We start from the raw sequence: 24,104 nt of genomic DNA, 5'->3' as shown, positions 1-24,104 counted from the left end.
AACTGAAACCATTCAAAGTTTCATGAAGTGAATAGCTTCATATAATACACATGTAATTAAACAATAAGAAAATATTGACCTCATCCTATTTCAATGTACTTAAGGGACTGACTCCCTTCTCAAACTTTGTCTTCATGAGTGACATCATTTACCTCAATCTCTTAAACCAGGGAATCTGTATAACATGTATTTCTCTGTGTTCCTCATACCTTCAAATTACTTTTTGGTACAATGGATTTTAGCATCGGAAGTAACCTTGGTGACCAGCAAGCCCAGGCCCCTCACTGTCAGATGGGAAAACCAAAGGCCCAGAGAGGTGAAGTGATTTACCCATAGGCCAGTTAGTGGCAGAGGTGGAATTAACTTTTCCCATAATGACATTCACTGGTCATTCATTCGTTCATTCATTCACCCACTTAAACATTTACTGAGTGCCTTTTATGGGCGTGTTGAGACATCACCATAACAGCAGCTACACCCGTATGAAGCTCACTGAATGTCAGGTGCTATTCTAGAGACTTCCCAAATGTTCACTTACTCAATCCCCATAATGAGCCTATGAGGTGGGTTCTGTGATTATCCTCATTTTACAGATGAGGGAAACTTTTCAGGTCATTCCCCATTGTTGAGATTCCCTAAAGCTGCTGCATCCATTCTAAATGTCTCTCCTTGACTCCAATGGCTTTTGGACAAACCTGCCCCTCCCAAACAAGCCAGCCTTCTCAGTCATTCTTCATCAACATGAAACCTCTGAATATGCAGATCAGACTCCTCACCACCCTCTTCCTCCCCATCATGCCGCCTCCCCTGGCCTGGAATGCTTAGACGGTAAGACGGAGATTTATTGAAATCTGTGCCCTAGCAACTGACACAGAGTAGGTGATCAGTAGAGGTTTGTTGGATGAAAGTTTTTGGTTCTTCATCAATCCAAATCATACCTATTCTGAGTTCTTAGCTTTGCTTTCACATCCTCTCTGCAAGAGGGCCACCACAGAACTAATACTGTCAAACTTAATAGTAATAACACTAACCACCATGGTTTCTACTGAGTCCTTACTATGGATCACACACCAAATCGTACAGACATTGCATTTCATTGTAACAAAACAACACTAGGAAACACGTACTATTATTATTATTCTAATTTGCACGTGCAGGTTTTGAGGCACAGAGAGGTTAAGTAACTTGCCAAGACCCACACAGCTAGTGGAGCCAGGTGATCGTGAGCCACTGTGGTAAATTCTCTCTTGGTAAATACTTCGATTTTTCTGACCGAACTGCTTTGGAAATGCTGGTGAGTACTTTTGCATCCCGTACCTTGACTTCTCCATCTGATCTGCCAAAGTCGAGGCACAGGAATTCGAAATAATTTTGTTTTAATGAGAACCTGATATAAATTGTTATTTCTATCCTTGTTCATGTGCACATAAAATCATGATGCGGAGAAGCTCTGTAGAGAAAGGGAACCTAATGCCCTGGTGTATGCAGTGCCTGATAGCCGAAGCTTTATAGGTTCATATTCAAGTAGGTATTTTCATCTTACTAGGGTCTAGTTATCTGGTCCTGCCATCCTCCCCCCGCCCCCCGCCCCTTCACTGCCTATAAGAATATTGGTTTTTACATTCACAAGGGCACATGGCTGCTACATGGATCTGAGCTACAATTACTCAAATTTCCAGCTGGGCTTTCGTGAGCAGTATTTCAGCCCCAGAAGAATTTGTTTTGTGAATAGCCAAATGAAGCTCTGATTTTGAGTTGGAAGCCTTGCTTATCCACTTATCAGATCCTTAAAGCACAGCCCAGTTCCAGAGGGATCCACCAGGGTGCCTGCAGACAGCCACAGAGACTGTCGGAAGGCCCTGCCCCCTGCGTAAGGACCGTCCTTCAGACCTGAAAACAGAACAACTGTAGCCTTAGTAGGCAATGACTTGTCTGCACCCCACCCTCGCCATTGCTGCTCTCACCTGCTGGCGTTGGGAGTGAGCCAGTCTAGTTCATCGCCAGGTCTCCTGGACAGGCTTCCCTGAACACTACCCAGCTGCACATCTCCTTCCATTCTCTGTAGCTGCCTCTGCCTTCCTGAGCAAGCAATCCTGCAAAGAATCTAGGGAGAAGCTGTGGGTCTCACCAAGTGCCCCAGTCCCAAGGAGAGCCACTGTGGACTTAGCAGCCAAGTCAGTGACAAGAACGCTGTGCAAAGGGACAGACCACGAAGGAAGCATGGGCCTGGAAGGCACTCAGATCCGAGTTCCAATTCTGATGCTTCTACTGAGAGTTTGTTAATCACATTTAATGAAGAACCAGAACTGTCAGCCACTATTTACTAATGCCTCAGCTGTGCACGGTGCACCGGGGAATATGAGAGTGAACAGTCCCTGCCTTCCTGGAGCTTACGATTGACTGGGCATCTAGATAAATAGAATGCAAGGGGGATAAGTGTGAGGATGTGGCCTCTCTGAGCCTCAGGTTCTTTATCTAGAGTAGGGGGACAACATAACTTCTTTAGAGGATTGGCATGTGGAAATATTAACCAGTCTCATGGAGAGCATATGGCCAGAATCTAACAGACACCTGCCTGGACAAAGCTAACTCCCTTCTTGCCAAGCTCCCAACTTCACCCACTCTTATTTTCCTTGTCCAGGGTACCTTCTGTACATCCTTCCCTGGTCTGTCTCCCTTCCCCCCTAACTCCTAACTATCAAAAACATCCATGAATTTTTAATAAGTCTTAACAAGGATGTGAAAATAGAAAGAACTAGGGGGAGGTGGCCCCTAGATCCAGCCCTCCCTGAAACCCTGTCCCAGAAAGGACTGGTCAGCAGCCACTGTCTTGGCTCTTGGCTCCATAGAATGAGCACATTGGCCAGATTGATAGAATTTTTCTTCCCTTCCACCATTCCCTTCCAAAGGCTGCATCTTTCAGTGTGCTCTGCCTTTCTTCATTATGTGGAACAGGGAGCTTATTACATGTCAATGGTATGAAAAGGATTAAGCAGGACAATGACCCCTCCTCCCTGCGTGACCATCACCCAGACACCGGCATTTGTCTTCCACTCTCGCAGGAGTGACACTTCTTCACTGCTCACCATAGTCGGTGTTTTCAGGCTCCCAGCAGTTCGAAGGCCAAAAGTACGGGGCCTGCAAAAGAGCACAGGTGTCAGGACTCAGAGGAAGGCGGGCACTTGCCCTCCTCGGCCCGGAGCGAGTGTCCACCCTCTCCAGCACCCAGTGAGGACCCCTCTCGGTGACAGGCTCTGCCCCGTCTCTTTCATGCCGACATCACATCCCCAACTTTCTCCTGTTCTTAATGCAGCTGAGGCTGTCAACATTTTAACCTAGGTATTGAGAAATGAAATCCAAGGTGAGCAAAATAAATGCAAAAATGAGAAACTTAGTTTACAGGGCAAACATTTCTTATCCCAAGACCGGCACAGCTTACTGGGCACACAAGCTCCAAGTTCCTTTTATCCCTTTGAATTGTGTGCCCCTAAAACTGACATGCGGAAGCCTAGCCTGAAGTGTGGCTGTATTTGGAGTAAGGAAGTAATTAAGGTTAAAAGAGGTCACAAGGGTGCGGTCCTGATCCCAAAGGATTAGTGTCCTTATAAGAGGAGCCGCCGGAGAGCTTGCCTTCTCTTTGTCTCTGCCATGTGAGGAGGATACAGTGAGAAGGGGCTGTCGGAAAGCCCAGATGAGAGCCCTCATCACAAATCTAACTTGCTAGAACCTTGATCCTGGACTTCCAGCCTGTGGAACAGTGAGAAATAAATTCCTGTTGTTTAAGCCACCCAGTCTGTGGTATTTTGCTATATAGTGGCCAGAGCGGACTGAGATACCCTTTGATGCTGTCTGAAAAACTCCACTCCAAACACCTTGGTGTTGACCTTGACACGGACTCTTATCCTCTGCCCCATTTCCCTATATGACAGGATCTGTGAAAAGGAGAGGAAAATGGTGGGAGGGCTTAGGCAGAGGATAGAAACTTCACACCAGGAAGGCAGCATGACAGAGTAGAAAGATCAAGGACTTTGCCATTGGGCTGACGCACACTCAAATCAAGGCCACCTCCCAGATTTATTAATCCTCAGACACCTCAATGTTCTCATCTGTCAAATGGTTGATATTTACCTCCCAAAAGTTTGTTCTTCAGAATGAATGAGGAAATATGTGGAAACCCCCCACCCCAACAACAAATGGCCCAAATAAAATCTTGTTTGGCCTTCCCAGGGCTGGGGGGAGGTAAGGGTTGCTCCCTTAAATACCCTCAGTTTTGTAGGTAGTTCTAATCTGAGATCAGATGATAAGAGAAGGTTCTTCAGGGAGAGATGCTGGCAGGCCTACCTGGAAACGGTAAAAGGTGCCATCATCCTTCATGGTGAGAACGTGGTCTGAGATCGGAAAGATGTAGCCCTGGGCGGCTATAAGGCTTCCCAAGTGTATTGCTTCAACTGCATGGACAGGGCAGAAGAGAGGAGTATTTAGCAAGCTGTCAGAGTGCAGGTTTCCTTAGCTGGAATGTAAGTCAGGAGGGCAGAAAGGCAACCAGAAATCAACTGTTGTCACCCTCAGGTAACTGCATGATCGATTGACTGATTGATTGATAACCTTTGATATCAATGCACTGGGCTGGATGGGGTGGGTGTCAGTGGTTGGGAAGGGCCAACATGTGTCTGGGACTCAACTGGATCCCAGCTCTGAGAGTCTGGCTTTGGTTAACTTCCCCCGCAAGACTTCCAGAAGAAAGTAGCTTCACAGTTAAGAGCAGGGCCTCTGGCACATATAGACCTGTACTGAATCAAGTGGGATGTTTCACGTAAGTGCTTAGCAGTGCCTGGTGTTCAGTAGGGGCGGGCAGCCCAGATTCATGTTGCTAGTTTCATCATTTTTATTCCCCAGCAATGAGCATGTAGCCTCACTGCCCAGAGAGTCTCTCGACTCCCATGGCATTCCCCGATATGACAGTCCCACTGGAGAAGAGGAGAGCATTTCCCTTCTCTTATGGACACAGAGTAAAACCTCACTTTCTTAGAAAATTGGAGGAAGGACACTGCAGTGGGGAGTGGCAAAGGGAAGCCGACCTGATAGAAATATGTACATCTTTGCCACAATCAACCCATTGTTTTGTGACTTAGTATCAGCCATAAATAGATTCACGTAATCAATAATTTATATTTATTCTGAGCAGGGCTAAGAAAAAAAATAACAAATCTATATGGTTCTGCCATGCATGATAATCTTTCACAAATATAAAAGTACTCTTCTTGGTAAAAACTAACTTTTGGATATGGAAATTATTGATATGCTTAAGGAATCTCCAGGAATTATTAATTTCATAAGCTCTGAATTTTTTAAAGCAACTTGTTTTGTCTTTACTTGCAGACTTCTCAAGAGGTTATATATAATCCAAGTGTTTTGCTTATTTAGAATCACCTATCCTTCGGAAATAACTGGTGGAATTAGAATGAAGTTGTATCTTATTTGCTTAGGGATGACCAGTGTGTGTTTTAAAGTCTATCTGCTTCAAGAATCATGGGTCCAGCAAAAAAAAAAAAAAAAAAAAAAAAAAAAAAAAAGAGTTTCATCACTAGCAGCTGCTCCTTCCCCAGGGAAGAGAGCACAACTTCCAGTAAGAAGTTGACTTTCACATCACCAATGTAGGAGCTAGAACTCTCACTTCATCTTCTGTGGTTTTGCTTAGATATATGGCAGACAGGGAGGGAGGGACAGACGTTGGATGAGCCTGACTTCTGGGACTTTGATTTGCCTCTTTTCCACCCTTCTATTCCCAGCTGGTGAACTGTTCTTAACTCCTCCTCATCCATTTCTCAGAAGCCCAAACAGTTCCCAGTAACATGATGTCCTCCCAAGGCCATCTGTGTATAAGAGAGCTTCATAGATATGATCTTTATTAGGTATTATTCACGACTTTTCAGGGAAGCCTCTCATATGAGGGCCAGAGGCCTCCTGAAGCCTATTCCCCTACCACCAGCTGGCTCAGGGCTTTCACAGTACTGCTACCAGTACTAACAATCATAATAAAGCATGTGTCAGAAATACAAGAATTATTGTAGAAGGGCAAAGGACAGAGTGCTACTGGAAGAGAAAAGACCACCATGGAGAAATTACTCCCTAGGCTAAGCATTATAACCAAAGAAACATTGATTTTAAATACATGGGACTAAGCTGGTGGAAATGTATTCGGTCCAGGCTTTACAAGTGGACAATGGCAAGTCCAGGTTGCATGAGGGAAACACATGCTGTAGTTAATTTGGGTTCTTTCCTTAAGAGGATCTGAATTCACAGTTTCCCTCTGTGGATTAAGAGCTTAACTAGATTTAAGAATTTTCACTAGTCATGGAAGTGGCCATTAATCATGATGGTGAACAAGGCTAGTGTCACTTCCATCAATGACCTGCTTTTGTGGCACTCAGATTTCTGGCAGCTATATTTCCTTGAACGCCACGTAAATTATATTGGTTCTTAGTCAATAGTATATTAGGAGCATCAGATTAAAATAGAGGAAGTCCTGAGCTGACATAGTGACCCCTAGCAAGGAATCACAGACACCTAGAAAGGGCATTAAAAAAAAAAATCTTTAGAAAGCATAGCCATTGGAAGCCATTTAATTTGGGTCAGATAGATCTAATCCCCAAGAACATAAGAATACATTAATGGGTATTTGTAAATATGACCTTCAGGCATTGAGGATACTCAGTTAAAACAGGAAGTATATAATAAACTCCAAAAAGTATTAACTAACACAGGGATAGTAAGCTTTACTTATCTGCAATTTTTATTTTTCTGAAACTCCTCATTTTCTAATTATGCTGTGAAAATAAATTTTACTACTTATTTTCTGGTGGGAGGACAGATTTGGAAACTGTTTTATTGGCCAGAGTTTTGTTGTTGTTTTTCTGGTAAGGTTTTCCTAATTGAAATGCACAATTAAGGTTGGAAAAAAAAATCATTCTTTCACTTCTTGCAGAAGCGGAAAACAGAAGGAGTCTTAGCAAATAATTAGACATCTTAATTGTGGATCAGGCAATCTAATTTTAAGAGCTGGCTCTCGAAGGCTGTTCCATGATAGTTCTACAACTTATCTTTAATTGCTGTGGCTAACGAGAATTCATCTCATTTCACACGTTATTGTACTGGGGTCTTTGGCACTCTAAATAATTGCTCATTTCCTCAAAGGGTGATTTAGATTTAAAGATAGATATTCAGTCAAGAAAATAAATTAATTTTATTTGCAAATAGAGTGATTCCACATCTTGGGATTCATATTTATAAGTCCAGTTCACAGGAGAATAGGAGAATCTGGTCTGGAACTTGTTTATGGGATGTTTCTCAGTACCATGGAGGATAAAGTCAGGGTCAAGTACCTGGGTCCTCGATGCAAAGGTTCTTCATAAGCCACTGCACGATGTCAGTACCTGAAATGATAAAGCAAGTTGAACTGAAGACGTCATGGATGTCTACCCTGTGGCAGAAGAAACATGTTTATCTAAGAAAGTCCTAATTCCAACTAGCACACGCCCAGAGAGCTGGGTAATACTGACAATTTTCCATCCTAACTAACCACATCTATCCACTGGGACACTTCCATAGTCACAGTCCTATTTGTTTCCAAAAAAATCCACTTCCGATGACTCAGGACGATCTTGTGTCCACACTTCTAGGGACTATCTACAGGAGACTTCTTGCAAATACAGATTTTGATGACTTCCCAGAGAAAGGCTAGGTGAAGTTTTACCACACCTGGCCCCCAGGATATTTCCTGAGGAAGGAGGCCTCTTCAGCTCCCTACCCTAACTGACAAGGCCTGACCAACACAGGTGACCTTACAGGTCCCTAAAAAAACAAAACAAAACAAAACCCAACAAAAAACAAAACAAAACAAAAAACCTTTAATTTTTCCTGGCATGGGCATATTTTAAATGAAAATGCCCCTGTTTCTGGGGAGAAACTTCTTTGCGTTCACCAAAACTTCTTTCCTCCATTCCTTGGGTCACTAGATAACATTTCTAGACTCTTCTGCAATTGGGTAAAGATTGAGTTCTTACAATGGAATATGGCTAGAAATGATGTATCCTGCTTCTAGGCCTGGACCATAAAACTCCCATGTGACTCTGCAAACCCTTCATTCCTTATCTGCTGACTAAACGGAGAGGACCCCCAAGAACCCAGGGGAGGACAGAGCCACAATGTGGAAGGAGCGTGGGCTCCCGAACAACCATAAAAATTGATGCCCGTTTTGGGCTCTGACTTGATTAAAAGATAAACTTTGCTGTGTTAAGCCCCAGAAGTTGGGATTTATCTGTTTTGATATCAAGTACTACCTTAATTAATATAAAATTGTAAGAGTTGGAAGGGACTTTTAAGTCTTATCTACTCCAACTCTGGCCAATACCGGAACTGCATCTATAATACCTCGGACAGGAGGTGCCATGATCTCCACTGGGAAAAACCCTAGTACCTGGGAATCACAGATTCCCCCCTAGACAGGCTGTCCTAGTCAGATCATCTTTGATTTCTCTGAACAGAAATTTGACCCTTTCTAAATTCTTCTCTTTGGACTTAATTTTGCCCTCTGATGATAGAGAAACAAATCCAGACCTCTTGCTCTGGATAGAGTCCATCCGATATACTATCAACATGCTTCTTGAGTTTTCTCCCCCCGAGGTGAAACATACCTGGGTCCCTCAGCTATTTCCTGCCATGACATGACCTAGAGCCCTTTCCCATTTTGGTCAAAATTCTCTGACTATGTTTCCTTTTGTTTGCCTCCCATTGAAGATGTTGCACCTAGAGCCAATGTGGGAGTAGAAGAGTCCAAATTTCTGGAAGGTTCTGAACTTCCGGTCTTCTCAGCCATCTCATTTGAAACCAGCGCAGATCTTCAAAGGTGGCTTTGTCACCTCGGGATGGAATGTTTGATGGAAAGCAGCCTGAAAAGGGCAACATTTCTAGATGTCTGAATCCTGTCATGCGTGGGTCTGAGGCTTGGTGTGAGAGAGAGGGTCTGCCCATAGCTCTTCCGGAACAGATTCCCAGCTGAAAACCTGAGAAGCTAGCAGAAGTCTTTAGCGAGCATTGCCCTTTCCCCAGAAATAAAGTTTCCCAGACATGTTCCAGAGGTGAGAGCAGCTCAGGCCTGTTTCTCTCTGGCTCCCTGGAGGGGGAATGAACCTTGCACAGTAGACAACCAAGGCCCCATCCCACTATTTCTGTGCTTCCCCCAGGACTAGCCTCCACTGACACAGCCCAGCAAGTTCTCCCCATTTCAACCTCCAAAGCAGAACTTCTAAGCTTTTCCCCACTCTCGCTCCCGGATGGCATCTATGAGCTAAACTTTGGATCAAAAACCTTCCTATTCATTCACATTCTTTGAGCAAAAGGAGAGAATGTCTGTGTGTGGTTGTGTGTGTGTGTCCATATCCTCCAAATTATACAAGTTCAACATTTGTCCTAGGAAATGAAGAACAAAGCAGAAATCAAATAAGAACTGTAATCCCAAGTTGGGGGTGGGGGAGAGACTGTAACCTGTTTTTTCCTCAAAAGAAAAATAGTTCTTTTCTGTGGGTTGCCTGGAAACAGATAGGTTTCCAGCATCAGCAACAGCTCTCCCCCGGGCAGGCGGATTATCTTTCTGCTGAGCTTGCTGAACCATTATTTATCACCTGCCAAGATTGATTACTCACCCTGGGACAATGACAGCCCTTCCTTTCCCCTGTTAATTACTGTCATCATTAATATCCATGTCACTAATTAGTATTCATTCACACTGAAACTCCTTCCTTGCTATCATATCCGTTCCCCCCATCACCCCACCCGAGACTTTAGCACCATTGTCTAGATTTCTACCCCCTTTTGGTTTTCTGCACTCCGTGTCTGGCCTAATTGCTCTCCCCAGTCCACCAGGCCCTGGTTTGCATTCACAGAGCTGAAGGATCACATTTAAACATTTAAGCCCCCTCCCCCACCCCTTTTTTTTGGTCAAGAAGGGAAAGTCACAAAACCCTCTTTCCTTTTTACCTAGCAATGTGGGGACCACAGATTTGGATTTCTTGTCCCTGGGGCAGCCACGGTAACAGTCAGGGTCTTTCTCTGGGGACCGGTGTGAGTGTCCTTGAGCCCCAGTGAGGGCCGAGCTGGACCCCCTGGCTGTCCTGGGTCCCTGCCCCCAGTCTGCAGCCTGCGGGCCTGCAGGGCGGACTTCGGCGAGCGCAACGATGCCTTGTGTGGTGAACCTTCTCGTTCTCTTGGGTGTGGGGTGTTTTAGCTTCCTCGGACTAACCCAGGAGGGGCCAGCCTCCAGGCTCGTGGCAGGACATAAATGTTGCATGTTCAGCCCCGGGAGAAAGTAAGGGAGGGAAATCTGTCATAATATTATGTCCTTTAAAAGACCTACAATTATTCCACAGCAGAATCAGGCGAACATAGTGCAAACAACCGTCAGGAGAAAGCATTTTTCTTCTTTTTTCTCTTTCCTTTCTTCCTTTTTTCCCTCCAGCCCCCAATCAATTTTTTCCCTCCTATTCGAAAAAGAATTTGAAGCAGATTATTTTTCTATTCTCTCTCAAATGAATTGTTGCCCTTTGTTACCACTGTTGGATGCGGTTCTTATCTTAGTCAAGCTGCCCTGCCGAGGACTTAAAACCAAAAAAGAAACATTAGGGACAAACGCACCTTTATCCCCAAAGGTCCTAAAACACTTGGCTGAAAGTTTTCTTTTTGAGGCTAATATAGCCACATAAATTCCAGGGATATCCATGAACTGCATCAGAGGCACCCGAAACTCTTCTCCACAACATGCGCGGTGTGTTAGTGCATTTAAATAGACGTTTCTATGCAGATAAGCTTTCAGTTTCTATATGTGTTGTATGTACGTATTTCAGTTATGTCTTTTACATATAAGGATGTGTATTGGAAGGGTGTTTGGACACAACTCAAACGCTCTCAAGTAGGGGATTGAATAATTAATTATGGCTCATCCATACAATACATATTTATTGAACACCTACTGTATTGAATGAAAAAGCAAAACAGGAAGAGTGTGTATTGTAAGAATGACGTTTTTACAATAGAAAATACATATTTACATTTGTATCTCTTAATTACGTATGTATAGATATATACATGTACTGAGAAGAAAAGTTCTGGAAGGATATTTAAACTGTTCAGGTGATCTTGGAGAGAGGGGAGGGTCAAATCACAGGAAATTTCTATTCTTCTCATGTCCTTATTATTTGGAGCTCAAGAACTTTAATATAGTGCTTACACACTGAGAAAAAGACTTTTCACTGTCAAGAGCAGAGAGGGACGCACTGGCCTCTGAGACTGCTGTGGACAGGCTGTGGGGAATCAGGTTGCAGACGCAAAGTGGAGAGGATGGGGGGGACTCTGAGCTGCTGCCCCTGGGCCCTGGGCATGTCCTGCTCCTCTGGGAAAGGGCAGAGAGGAACGAAGGCATGACTTGCAAATCTGCCTTTTCCCTGAGGAGTAAAGAGTGGGAGGCTCACTGCTAAGCCTCAAGTTGTCACTCTCTGTGGCCAATTGGACCAGCTAAAGGGGTTGCTCACCGCAGTCCTGGACAAAGGGTGACCATCTGCACTCTGTACCCCTCAATATAAACTGGATTTGAGTAAGCTGGCAAGATCTTCCAATATTTTAGGGAGTTCTCTTTCTGGTTTGGGGGACATCCTTATTATAAAAAGGTTCTATACTGAGCTTTGTCCTCAGGTGTTTTAAGCACCCCCAAAGATTAAGGGATACCTGGAACTTCCTCCCAAATAAGTCAGAACCTAAGGGCATCCTACTCTGAAACACTTGCCCCATTCTCCCCAGAGTATTGTAACAACTGGAGCCCAAATTGATTATGCAAACTTGAGAAAAGACTGGTTCCAGGCACCTGCAGATTTCAAGTCATATGAAACGTGGTAGCTTATAAATCATAGTCCTGATAATTGAAGCAATTGATAATTTACTTATCAATCCTCACCATTGGGGAAAGACACCTTCACTTGAATAAACACTTTCTGGAGCCCAACAAAAGATAAGATTGTTCCTGCTGTGAGTGACCTCCCAGTACTCCTCAGTCCAGGTTATGATTCAGTCCACCCCGGGGTTCTCACATACCTGCCAAGGTCTCTGCCGCACCCGTGAGTGAAGAGGACAGCTTTGTGCCACCTGATCACGTAGGTGCCACGTGCAGGCCAACACTCATGAAGGAGGGAGACATTGCCCAGTGCCCGTTGTGTACCATGCCGGAGCCAGGCACCTGACACTGTAATCACATATCATCTTGATAATAATTGTGCAAAATACGATACCTAGCATACCCATTTCACAGATGAGGCCCAGAGAGGCCCAAGCCCACATACCTATAAGAGCCAAGTCTGGAATCCAGGAAAAACCCATGCCAGATACCATGGCCACTACACATTCTGCCTCTCTTATTTCTGAATAACTTTCCAAACAGTACTCAGAAGAATAATTGGAAAAGGGATACTCTGTACTCATAGACATTCACTTAGTGGTAATAATAATTACCACTAATATTAGCTATTGAGCACTTTCTATATTTCAGGCTTTGGAATGACCCTACTCTAATAATCCCACGATGTGGGGCGGCCTGGGTGGCTCAGTTGGTTAAGCGACTGCCTTCGGCTCAGGTTATGATCCTGGAGTCCCTGGATCGAGTCCCGCATCGGGCTCCCTGCTCAGCGAGAAGCCTGCTTCTCCCTCTAACCCTCCCCCCTCTCATGTACTCTCTCTCTCTCTCTCTCTCTCTCTCTCATTCTCGCTCTCTCAAATAAATAAATAAATCTTAAAAAAAATAATCCCATGATGTAAATAGATTATTACCATCTCCATTTTGCAGATGAATGGAAGGACACCCTAAGTAGGGCAGTCTTTATAGGTTTAGACCTTTCTTTTTACACCTTAGTTAAAAAACAGACACAGGGGTGCTTGGGTGGCTCAGTCGGTTAAGTGTCCGACTCTTGATTTCAGCTCAGGTCATGATCTCAGGGTCCTAGGATCGAGCCCCGTGTTGGGCTCCATGGTCAGTGGGGAGTCTGCTTGAGATTCTCTCTTTCCCTCTCCCTCTGTCCCTCCCCACTCTCAAATAAATAAATATATAAATCTTTAAAACACACACACACACACACACACACAATGCAACAGTTAGCCAGCAGGGAAAGCTGAACTTACTTAAGAGATGTTAAACTCTAGGACTCTGGAGGGTGGGCACAGGGTATGGCCGGCAGGAGGACAGAAGGAGGGTCAGAAGGCAGAACTGGGTGCCCTGACAAGTCTAGTGGCATTTTTAAGAGTAGCATTTGGTCAAGGTGCTTGAGTTTCTCCAAGGAAAAGTGTGACAAATTTCACAGATACATGCTTGTTTACCAAGCGTATGAAGCAATAAAGCACGGTGTTTATAAAGTCAGGTTTGAGTTCAGTTCAAGCCATGTCGCTTACAAACTGCGTGACCCTGGGCGGGTCCCTGAACCACCCTTCACCCCAACCTGCATTCCTTCATGGGTCGATGGGGTGAAGTACCGGCTACTTGGAGGGTAAAGTAAGATCACGTATCCACGCATCCATGTATGTGTCATGCCAGCGCAGTGCCCGGGACAGAGTAAGAATTAGCACACATTAGCTACGGACAGAGTCTGTGTCTTAGGGACCTTGTCTTGGAGCCAAGTATCTAATCAAATCATCTGCATGCAGCAACTAGAAAGTTTTGAGGGTGGAAGGCAGAGCACGTGCCCTCATCCCACTGCAATTCAGTCCAAAATAATGAACTGAGCATCATTCTTGGTCTGTGTGTGCTGGTCCCTGACATCCGCATCCACCTCCGCTCCCTTCTCTCCTCTTCTGCCTCATGGACGCCCCTTCCACTCCCAGAACGTGCCACGATCCATCCCGCTGTAGGGCCTTTGCATCAGCGATTCCCTGGGCCAGTAACGCTCTCCCATTTCCCCACCTCTGCCCCGAGCTGACTCCTGCATGTCCTTTGGCCTTGATTTCCTCAGGAAAGCCTTCACTGCTCTCCAAAGCAGGTCGAGTCCTTTGGCTTTCACTTGCAGAGAATGGGGTTCCTTCTCCATTTGGAAGTAGACATCTGCCATGTGGTTATTTGGTCCACGTCTGCCTTCCCCTCTGTATTAGCTTCCTGGGGCTTCTTTAAGAAAGTACCACCAACAGAGTGGCTCAAGCAGCATAAATGGATTGGGTCCCCTTTCTGGAGGCCAGGCCCTGAGATGAGGGTGTTGGCTGGGTCCGTTCATCCCAGGCGAGGGAGAATCTACTCTGCTCCAGGGCTCTCTCCTTGCTTCTGCAGGTTTGTGGCAGTCTTGATGTTCACTGGCTTGCACACGATCACCCTGATCCCTGTCTTCCTCTTCACGTGGCCCTCTCCCTGCAGTGTGCCTCGGTGTCCAACTTTTCCTTTTTAGCCGGGCACTGTCCTAAGGGATCGGGGCCCACCCTCACTAGTTCATATTAACTCGTTACATCTGAAATAACCCTCTGTCCAAACGAGGTCACACTCTGAGATATTGGAGGTTAGGATTTCAACATACGAACTTTTGGGAAGACACAATTCAACTCCTAACACTCGCTAACCTATCACTCTGAGACTGCAGGACTCTGTCATTCTGTCCTCTCTCCAGCACCGTGCAAAGAGCTGGCATGGAGCTAGTGTTTAATAAATGCTCATTGAGATGTAATATATTCAGTTATACTCAAATAGACATCATATAACATATACCCATCCAGATGCACATATTCATTACATTTAAAAAATTTCTCTTAATTTTTGTGACCCCTGAAAACCTCATCCCAAACCAGCACCAACTGTGGATGGGCATTTTGCAACCATTGCTTTTGAGTCCATTTTGGGGGGTTTTCACCCATTGACATGGTTCTCTTTCAAAAATCACCTCTTTTCTTGTATAAAGAAAGCTTAACGAATGAACGCTTGAAAAAATATTAGGCAGCAATTCCAAGTCTCCTTCTTTTCTTTATGCAACCCTGGCTATCACCTGAAGAGCACTGTGAGCACAGGAAAGGGAGTCTTCGACTCTCTCCTCTGGGGCTGACGGCCACCGTCCCCCTCCTGCCTCTCTGCCTCTCCCTCTGCTCACTCCACCGGCTTCTAGACTGCAGAGTTCAAACTGCCTTTGACTGGCTTTGATCCACTGTGTGATTCTCCCTTCCTCACAGGCATCCGCAGAGTCTGACTTGGTTTTGAACAGGTTGCAGGAATGAAATCCAGACACGCCAAATATAATTTTGAACCCAGTGGGACTCATGCATCCCCACCGCATCCACTCCTAAACCAGGGCCTGGCAGGACCACCTCCCTGGGGTCTTCTTCCAGGCCACGCATATGGGCTTGCTGACCTCCATGGGCGTGTGGCCACTGCGCCCCTCAGCGACCCAGGGCCCACACAGCAGGGAGGAGGACCAGCTGCTGGGAAGCCCCTGGTGGGCCTCCCCCCACTCAAGCCACCCTCCCTGCTCAGATTCTGCCTTTCCCCATTCTCTGAAATTTAAAGCTTCCCTGTGCATTATGAAAAATAATAGGGGGCAGGAGACCAGGCGAGGTTATTACCAACTCATAAATCAACCAGGAGGCTCTGAGGGTTGTGGCGAGGTGTCTGAGACGGGCCCCCTGGTTTGTTATCTCACCCAACCCCCCACGATTGATTCATAACCTCATAACCCTCCTGCGTCCCAATCCCAGGCCTTATATCTAATTGTCAGCAGCCGAGTACATGATTTGCAAGAGGATGCGGTGGCGGCAGGCGTGGGGGCGGAGGAGAGATTAGTTTTGTCAATCAAAAGCATCCAGGGGAGGTTGGGGAGCACTCTGGATTTAGCTTCACAATCAGCTTATTAAAGAGAAGGAGGAACATGGTTACACTGATTGGGCCTCGGTGCAGGGAGATGGAGGACACAGCCACTGGGGGTGTAGCCTCTGTTCCTGGAGGGTGGTGGCCACGGAGGCCCACCTTCCGCTCAATCCAAAGGCAGGAATGATGGGCAAGCAGACGGGGGGCTCCTGGGAAGAAGGGAGTTAATGCCAGGCCTCCAGCACACCCATCAGAGAGCATTACGCACGTTCTGAGGGTGGCCGAGTGTTCTGGGGAGGTTCCGGGGAGGGCTGGAGGGGACTCTGTAGCTGGCAGGTGTCAGGGCTACATTGCCTCTCAGCATTGTCTAATGGTCATCTCCTTTGTGCAAATTCTGGATCTGAAACGTGGTTCATGAACACGTGCATTTATATGGAAGTTAATCTGTGGGGCTAAGGCTTTCTTGAGGGTAACAGGAGGAAGAGACTTTCTGATGCCCAGGTCTGCAGGCTCGGGGGGGGGGGGTCCCTTCTCTGGAATGTGGAACTGGGCAATTATACTCACCCCGTTCCACAGCACGCTTTAATGCTACAAGTCTGCAAAGTGCATCGGACATCTGCCATTACCGTGGGATGGGCAAGGTGTGCACAGCAGGGGTATGTGAGCAAGCCGGGGTTGAAGCAGCACCTGGCACACACAGGTTCGTGAGCAAAGATTTTACCGGTTTCGCACTAATTCCAGCTCCAGTCCCCAGGAGCCTGGCTCTGGGCTTTGTCAGAGAACAGCTCCAGTGTGGTGGAGCAGATTTTTGCAATCAGACAGACCTGGGTTCAAGGCCTGGCTCCGCCCCTTGCTAGAGCATCCCCTTGGATGAGTTATTTCACAACACAGAGCCCCAGTTTACCCACCTGCAAAATGGGGTCAATCACAGAATCTCCTTCACATCCTGTTATGATTATTAAAATGAGGTAGTAGAATAGACACCACCCAAGTCTACTTTTCACCTACAACCCATGTGGACCCCTCCATCTGCCCACACTGGAATCTGGAGCTGATCTCCCAGGGAAAAATGCCCCACCTGGAATCAAGCCTCTTTCCCCGCTCCTCCCCAGCCTGTGCTACAGGCCCTCCAGAGAGCTCACCACTGGTTCTCGTGCGGCTCTTCCCAGCTTCTGTCTCCTTTCATTCAGATGGATGAGCCCACTTTGTTTTTTTTTTTTTTTTAAAGATTATTTATTTATTTGAGAGAGAGAGCGTGAGGGAGAGAGAGAGCATGGAGGGGGAGGGAGGGGAGGCAGAGTGAGAGGGACAAGCAGACTCCCCACTGAGTAGGGAGCCCAACTTGGGGCTGGATCCCAGGAACTCCGGCTCTTGGCCTTAGCCAAAGGCAGTGCTTAACTGACTGAGCCACCCAGGTGCCCCAAGCCCATCCTTTCAAACCTGGTCTCGGGTCTTCTCTATCAGCGAGAGATTTATTCCCAGATCCACTTCCAGTTCTTGAGGCAAAACACCAGGAGGACCCCTCCGAGACCCCTACCTCAGCTACAGCCCAGCCCTAGACTGGCTCCTCCCCCAGGAGCAGCGAGGAGGCCAGTGGCCCGGCTGTGAATCCAGGTGCCCCCTTCTACCAGCTCTGTGACCTTGGGGATGTGTCTTGCCCTTTGAAAGCTTCAGTTTCTATAAGATACGAAAAAAGCACAGCCTGAGAGGGTAGACATGTGCTGATGTGTCCTTCAACACATAGCAAATGATGAATACATGTTGGCTTTTTGATTATTATTATTGCTGTTACTCTGACTGGAACATTTCATTCATCCCCCTGTGGTGATGAATAAAACAGCTCTGTCCTTAAACAGAAAGGCACACCAGTGGGCTGCAGGGACTGTGACTGGAGTATCTGTGGGGCGCTCTAGGGCCACAGGCAGGGAGTGTGTCACTCCAGCTGATGCAGTGTCAGGAAGCAGGTGTTTGGGATCAGTGGGAAACGCTGAGAAAAGACGGTCTGGGGTGTGTGGGTGGGGGGGAGTAGAGGGTGCAGAGCCAAGGGCTCTCCCCGAGAGGACGAGGAACCACACGAATGCCATCTGGGACACCTGCCATTTATATCGAGGTCAAGGTGGATTCACAGCAAGTCTCTGCGAAAGGGAAGCGTCCTAGGAGGGCAAGAAGGGAGCAGCATGCGCTCACATCTCTTACGTGCAAAGCCCTGTGGCTCGGCACCAAGGGCTGAGATTCAAGCGTGAATGAGAAAAAGAAGCAGGCTTAAGAGCTAAAGGGAGATGATCTCAGAGTTGCCGAGGAATGAGCTCATGTTTTCCCAGCAGAAGGATGCTGGCCTTTCCCTCCGTTCTGCTCCCAGCCTGAGCCTCACGGCCTCTGTCAGCATTGCCGTGAATCCTGCTGGGTCAGTCTGCAGCCCCCACACCTCCGCAGCCGGTGGGGCCCCCCTGAACACAGGGGAGCGCCACAACCCCCTGGTTTCCCCGCCTCCCCACCTTTCAGGGGAGGGCCAGAGGCTCTGGGTTCTCTGCGGTCTGCTGCCATGTTGCTCCCCAGGACCCCACTCCCTCGCCTCCACCAGGATTGACAGACTTGAGTGCTGAGGGCAGAGAGCTGGGCTGTCTGAGGGTGGGGAGGTACTGGCACCAAGCACAAGCGGTGGCCGGAGTGACAGGAGCTGGTCAGAGGCCTGTGTGTCCTGCCCTTGCTGACAACAGGCCGGGGCCTTGGATAACCGGGAGGCAGAATGGCCCTCACTGCTGGGTCATCAGTACGACGCCAGGGTTGGGTCCAGACCAAGCCATACCACCCGCCCTCCCTGCCCCACTCTGTCCTCCTGAAATCCCTCACTCCTTTTCTTCTTCAGGCCGAGAGGTAAGGGGCCAGGGCCTGGCTTGGGAAGATTTGAGGGAAAAGGGGAAGTTGAATGGAGGGGAGTTTTGAAAGTCTACAAGTCAGACCTCTCTTCCCTGCCTTTTCTGGTTTCAGCAGGCCTGGGTTCTTAAATCAGCCACATACCCAAGTGTGGGGACGGGGCAGGACACCGAGGGAGGGGACCTGAGGCTTGCAGGGCCTGGCTCCCTCCTCTTCGTTCCCTCAGTCTCTCCTTCCAGCTTTCCTTCCCCCACCCTCCCCCAGTGATTGTGCATGCCCTATGCATGCTCACACCCTCACACCCTCACACACACCCTCTCCCATTTCATAGTCCTCTCATTGCTCCTGTAATATGTCCCCATCCCTAAAATCCTGACAAATGACAGAAAGAAGTTTAGATTCAGAACAAGTTTTGAAGAAAGAACGGTTTTTATCTGTTAGAAACCCAAGTAATACGGAGTATAGGCCAAAGGTCAGCACTCCTCATATGGTCAGCTGCCATGAGTCCCCTTGCTGGGACTAAACCTGACTGTCCCCAAGCAGTGGCTATGGAGGGAAACAGAGGAGCCGAACCCAGCCCACAGAAGGGAGAAGTCACCACATTCATCTCCAAGATGTTGAACACATTTTCTCTGGTAAGCTTCTAGATGATTTTGGTCCTCCCTGGTTAAGGGGTGGTCTTGGCGCTGAGGGCAGAGGGTTGGGATGTCAGCTGGGCAAAGGAAGGCCAGAAAGAAAAGCGTTAAGAGCCACCGCCAGGCTTCTAGTAGAAAGCCTGGTCATGCGGACGCTGTGTCAGTGAGGTCCTGGAGGGGAGCAGGGCGCCCCTTAAACACCACAGCTGGGGAGCATGCAAGGAGGGTGCTGTAGACAAAGGGATGGTGAAGCAGTCTAGAGCCAGAGCATTGGCTAGAGAAGTTTCTAGCACTAGGTCCAATAGGACGGGAAGACAGAGCAGAGGAGGTGGTTACTGTAAGAGGGGGTGGCTGCACAGGGACCATGGCCTTTAGGACAATACAGCCACTATCAGACCGAGGTCTACGAGGGATCAAATGCTGTGGCCTCTCCTTCTCTACACTGAGGTCCTGCTGGTGCCACAGGGCAGGGGTTGAACCTGTTGTAGCCAGGGGGCAAGGGAGCCCATTAATGCAGCCCACCGTGAGAGCCTCTGAGGATGCAGAGCTGGGCAGGAACGGGGGAGGGTGGCTCTGGAGGGACACAGGGAGAGAATCCAGCACTGAAGTGGAGGAGAGAAAGCATTTACCATAAGGCTTATCCATAAAGTGTTGTTCAGGCGCGTTTATTCTTTAGCACGCTTTACTTCAGCGGAAGGCAGGGCGGCGGATTTTGCTCTGATGTCCTGGTCCCCCAGTACTGATACTTTTCAACTCTAAGGGGCTGTAGTGCTCAAAGGGGCTGCACACATACCAGCCCTAAGTCACCAGCACAATACACCTGAGCATTCGCTCAGATGCTCCCACTTTACAGCTGGAGAAACGGAGGCTCAGAGCCTAATGGCTTCTTCGCTTACTCGTTCTGTTGAGCTCCTGCTGTGCCCCCTGCTGTGCCCCCTGCTGTTCTTCATCTGGAGGGGTGGCCTCCAAGCTCACACCTTCACGGAGAAGTCAGACTATTAAGGAGCAAGTCACGCAAAGACAGCAACAACAAACAACCAGTGCAATAGTGAAGACGAAAAGGGGTGGCGGGAGAGAGGGAGAGACTGTGGGCTGCGGAGGCTGGGAGGTGAGCGGATGGTGGTTACCCGCGGGCCCGAGCAGCAGGAAGGACGGGTTGTGTGAGTATTTGGAGGAAGAGCAGGGATGCCAAGCCCCCGGGTGGGCCTGGAGACACAGGCCAGGCTGGAGATGAGCCCGAAGAGGGAGGGGCCACAGCGGGGAAGCCTCTGGAGGGCTCTGAGACGGGGAGGGGCCCGGCGTGGGCTTTCATTTCTTTTAGGTCAGTGATTCCACAAGTCCATACGTGACACTGCGCTCATCACAGGTGTAGCTACCGTTGCCACCAAACAGCTCTGTGACAATACCATCGACCGTCTTCCCTCTGCTGTGCCTTCCGTCCCTGCGACCCCTTCATTCCGTAACTGTAAGCCTGTACCTCCCACAAACAGTATGGAGTTTCCTCAAAAAATTAAAAATAGAAATACCATATGATCCGATCATTCTACTACTGGGTATTTACCCAAAGGAAACAAAAACACTGATTTGAGAAGATGTACGCCTCCTTATGCTTATTACAGTGTTATTTACAACAGCCAAGATATGGAAGTGTCTGTCCGTAAACAAACGGATAAGGAAGATGTGGTATGTATACACAATGGACTGTTACATAGCCATAAAAAGGGATGAGCTCTTGCCATGGGGCATGTTTTTCAAAGATGGCTTTGGCTGCTGGGAGGAGGGGTTGTAAAAGGACAGGAGCAGAAGCCGGGAGACCAGCTAGCAATCATTTTCAGTGGGTTGGGGGAATCTGATGCTGGCTGGGCTCCATGGTGGCAGTGGTTTGAGAGAAGCAAGTAGAGTCCAGGCTACCTTGGAGGCAGGGCTCCCGGTCCTCTTTAATGGATGGGACATGGAGACTCAGAACAAGAGTCAATCCTGACTCTTGTTGGATTGACTCCCAGGTTTCTAGCTTAACTAATTGCATGCATAGTGGAACTTCGACCACCTGAGATATGGAAGAACGTTGGGGAGGAAGCCTGGGCTCCTTTGTTGGCCATGTCTTGTCTGAGATTTACATATAGTAGCCATCTGGGTGGAGACGTCAAGTTGGCTGTTGGACAAAAGAGTCTGGATTTTTGGGGGGAGAGCAGGCTGGGGATGCTACTTGGGAGTGATTGGTGTGTAGGAAAGCACCTCAAGCAGGGGCGCTGGATGAGGTCACCCATGGAGAAAATGTAGATGAGAAGACAACGGCATTGGGACAAAGTCCTTAGCTTGTAAATGGTGCAATGGCAGGGGACACAAGACTGTCCTTCCTTAATCTGAAATGCCTTGTTACTCTGATTGCCCGGGCTTCTCTCTTCTGTGATTTCTCCTGTGACCATGGCACTCCATTCCCTTCCTTGGCAGACAGCAGGAAAAATGAGCTCCCACACTGGATCCTCTCTGCCAGGCTCCACCAGAACCTGCTGTTAGAGCTGTTAGAGCTCTTGCTCAGGTCTCCACTGGAGGGGCAAATCCATACTACCACTATTTACAGCCCCTGACTGCTCTGTCCAGCGACCAAGCCAAAGAGACAGTTAGGATTTTGGTGTTCTCTTCTGATTTACGACAAGTTGAAACGTGTTTTCTGGCTTTTCTAACACTGAATGATAGCTGACTCCCTGAAAGCATCTTGTGCGACTCTGGAGCCGGCCTGTGGCCAAGCACTCTATCTGAACGCTGGACACGGTCACTCAGCCTGGGAGGTGACCTCAAGCTCCAGATCCCACCCGTGTTAGAAGACTTTGGGGTGGAAAAATGTTAGGAGCTAGGTGTCTTTCTTATGAGCGAGACTCATTTCCTACCAATCAACTCCAGACAGAGAGAAGCTGGCTTTTGTCTAGGGAAGATGCTGAGAATATTGCCGAATGAAGAAACCCTGCGATAACTAGGAAAGAATAAGTATGAAACTCAACAAAACAGAACTGGCAACACTTGGAATCTATATTGAGGAAATATACCTAAGAAGGTAGAATAAAAACTTGAGAAGTATGGTGGCAACTGATTAAAAAAAGGGGGTTTAAGTAATTCTTTTGGCAGAACATTTCCTATTATGCCTATTTTAGCCTGTAGGATTGTCTGAGCCCAGCTGGGAAGTCTGTAGCCTACAACAGGACTTTGATTTTGAGAGAAATAGCTCACTCGGTTATCAGTAAGGCTTTTGGTCTCTCAAATTTCTCTTGTTAAAGTCAGGCCATGGGTAACTATAGTTCCTTTTTACCAATGCCATTACTAGCCTATTTCTAAAGGGCTGAAAGTGGTACACATCGTGCCCACTGGGTTTTCCACTTTCGAGTCAGAGATGAGATCTTTTGCTGCAGCAAGAGGGCACTTCAACTGTCACACGGCGTTTAACGAGTGGCTCCAGGAGTCATGGGCAATGGTGGGCAATGGAAGGTACCTGGCCAGTGACAGAGGGAATTCTGCAGTGAAGGCAGAGAGTGATCCCAAGAGAGCCAAGAATGCTCAGGGGGCCTCCCCTCTGCCAACCATTGCTTCCAACATGAGGTGAGGGCTGGGAGCTAACAAATCCTGCCAGGGTTCTCTCAGAAACGGCACCATTCCAAGTGAGGCTGAATCTTCCAGAGAGAAATAAATCCTCCCATCTGTCTGTCTGTCCATCCATCCATCCACCCATCCACCCATCCACCCATCTATCCTTTTATCCAAATAACCCACAAATATGTATTGGATGATCTGTAACCTGAGCTAGAAGAAATGTTGGGACCAGTTAATTCTCCCTCATCCTTAGTGAGTAAAACCCAAGTGCCTCTGGTGCCCCATTATTTCTGTCTCATTTCTTGTTGCTTTGAGCTTCTTCCCTGAATCAGCCTCTCCCCCCCTTCCCCATGCACAGATCTGCAACCTCTGTTCTCCAGCTCCCCTGGTGAAAAAGCCTTCACCTAAGCACAGAAGGACCCCTGACCTCCTGGTCTTCACTCACTCCCCTGCAGTTGTTTCAAGAGCCTTTCTTTTTCTTTTTTTTTTTTTTTTTAGAGGGAGGGAAAGAGAGAGAGAGAACAGTGGGGGAAGGGCAGGGGGAAAAGGAGAGAGTCTCAAGCAGATTCCCTGCTGAGCTCCGAGCCTGACACAGGGCTCTGAGATCATGACCTGAGCCAGAACCAGGAGTCAGAGGCTTAACTCTTCACTGACCGAGCCCCCCAGGCGCCCCTCCAGTGCCTCCATTCTTGGACCCCCCTCCCCCACCCCACCACCTCATTTGGGGTGAGGAGGCAAAGTAGGCATCTTCCCTGCTCTCTGATGCCCTTTATGACATTTCTTCTTTTTCTTGGGTAAAAATTCCTGACAATTTGAGGTTTGCATATATGCCACCAGGTCCCACTCAACCACTCCTCTGGCCTGTCATCTCTAGTTTTGTTCATTCCTCCTCATTCATGCAAAACTTTGACACGATTTTATTCTCCCCCCCAAATCCTGCTGTTATCCTTGGTGATCACGCTATCCACGTGGAGGACCCATTTAATGGTTGGCCTCACAATTCCCTGCTCTTCACTCCAATAACCTTCAAATTCAAACCATATCCCCCTTCCTGTCTATAAATCGGTGGAGACTCTGGAGTCAGAGCTCCAAAAGAGTGACCAGGGTTCTGCGCCAGGGCACCAGAATTTAGAAAGCACCACAGAATGATT

General features: G+C 47.7%; 1 protein-coding gene across 19 annotated transcripts in view; it reads right to left on the bottom strand.

The window, feature by feature from the left end:
* The window catches only part of RGS6 (regulator of G protein signaling 6), a 647,729-nt gene that overhangs the window by 178,879 nt on the left and 444,746 nt on the right, over positions 1-24,104 (bottom strand). For all 19 annotated transcript variants that reach the window (XM_073895513.1, XM_073895514.1, XM_073895509.1 and 16 more), the window contains 3 exons: positions 7,383-7,433; positions 4,342-4,448; positions 3,087-3,138 (listed from right to left, as the gene is read on the bottom strand). In XM_073895513.1, coding sequence (XP_073751614.1) covers positions 3,087-3,138; positions 4,342-4,448; positions 7,383-7,433 — 210 coding nt within the window. The remainder of the gene's footprint in view (positions 1-3,086; positions 3,139-4,341; positions 4,449-7,382; positions 7,434-24,104) is intronic.

Source organism: Callorhinus ursinus, unplaced genomic scaffold (genome assembly GCF_003265705.2).
Source record: "Callorhinus ursinus isolate GAN/ISIS: 27379988/994484 unplaced genomic scaffold, GSC_fseal_2.0 scaffold8, whole genome shotgun sequence".
Classification (NCBI taxonomy): Eukaryota; Metazoa; Chordata; class Mammalia; order Carnivora; family Otariidae; genus Callorhinus; species Callorhinus ursinus.
The sequence above is the reverse complement of the archived record's forward strand: the minus strand, read 5'-3'. Positions and strand labels throughout refer to the sequence as shown.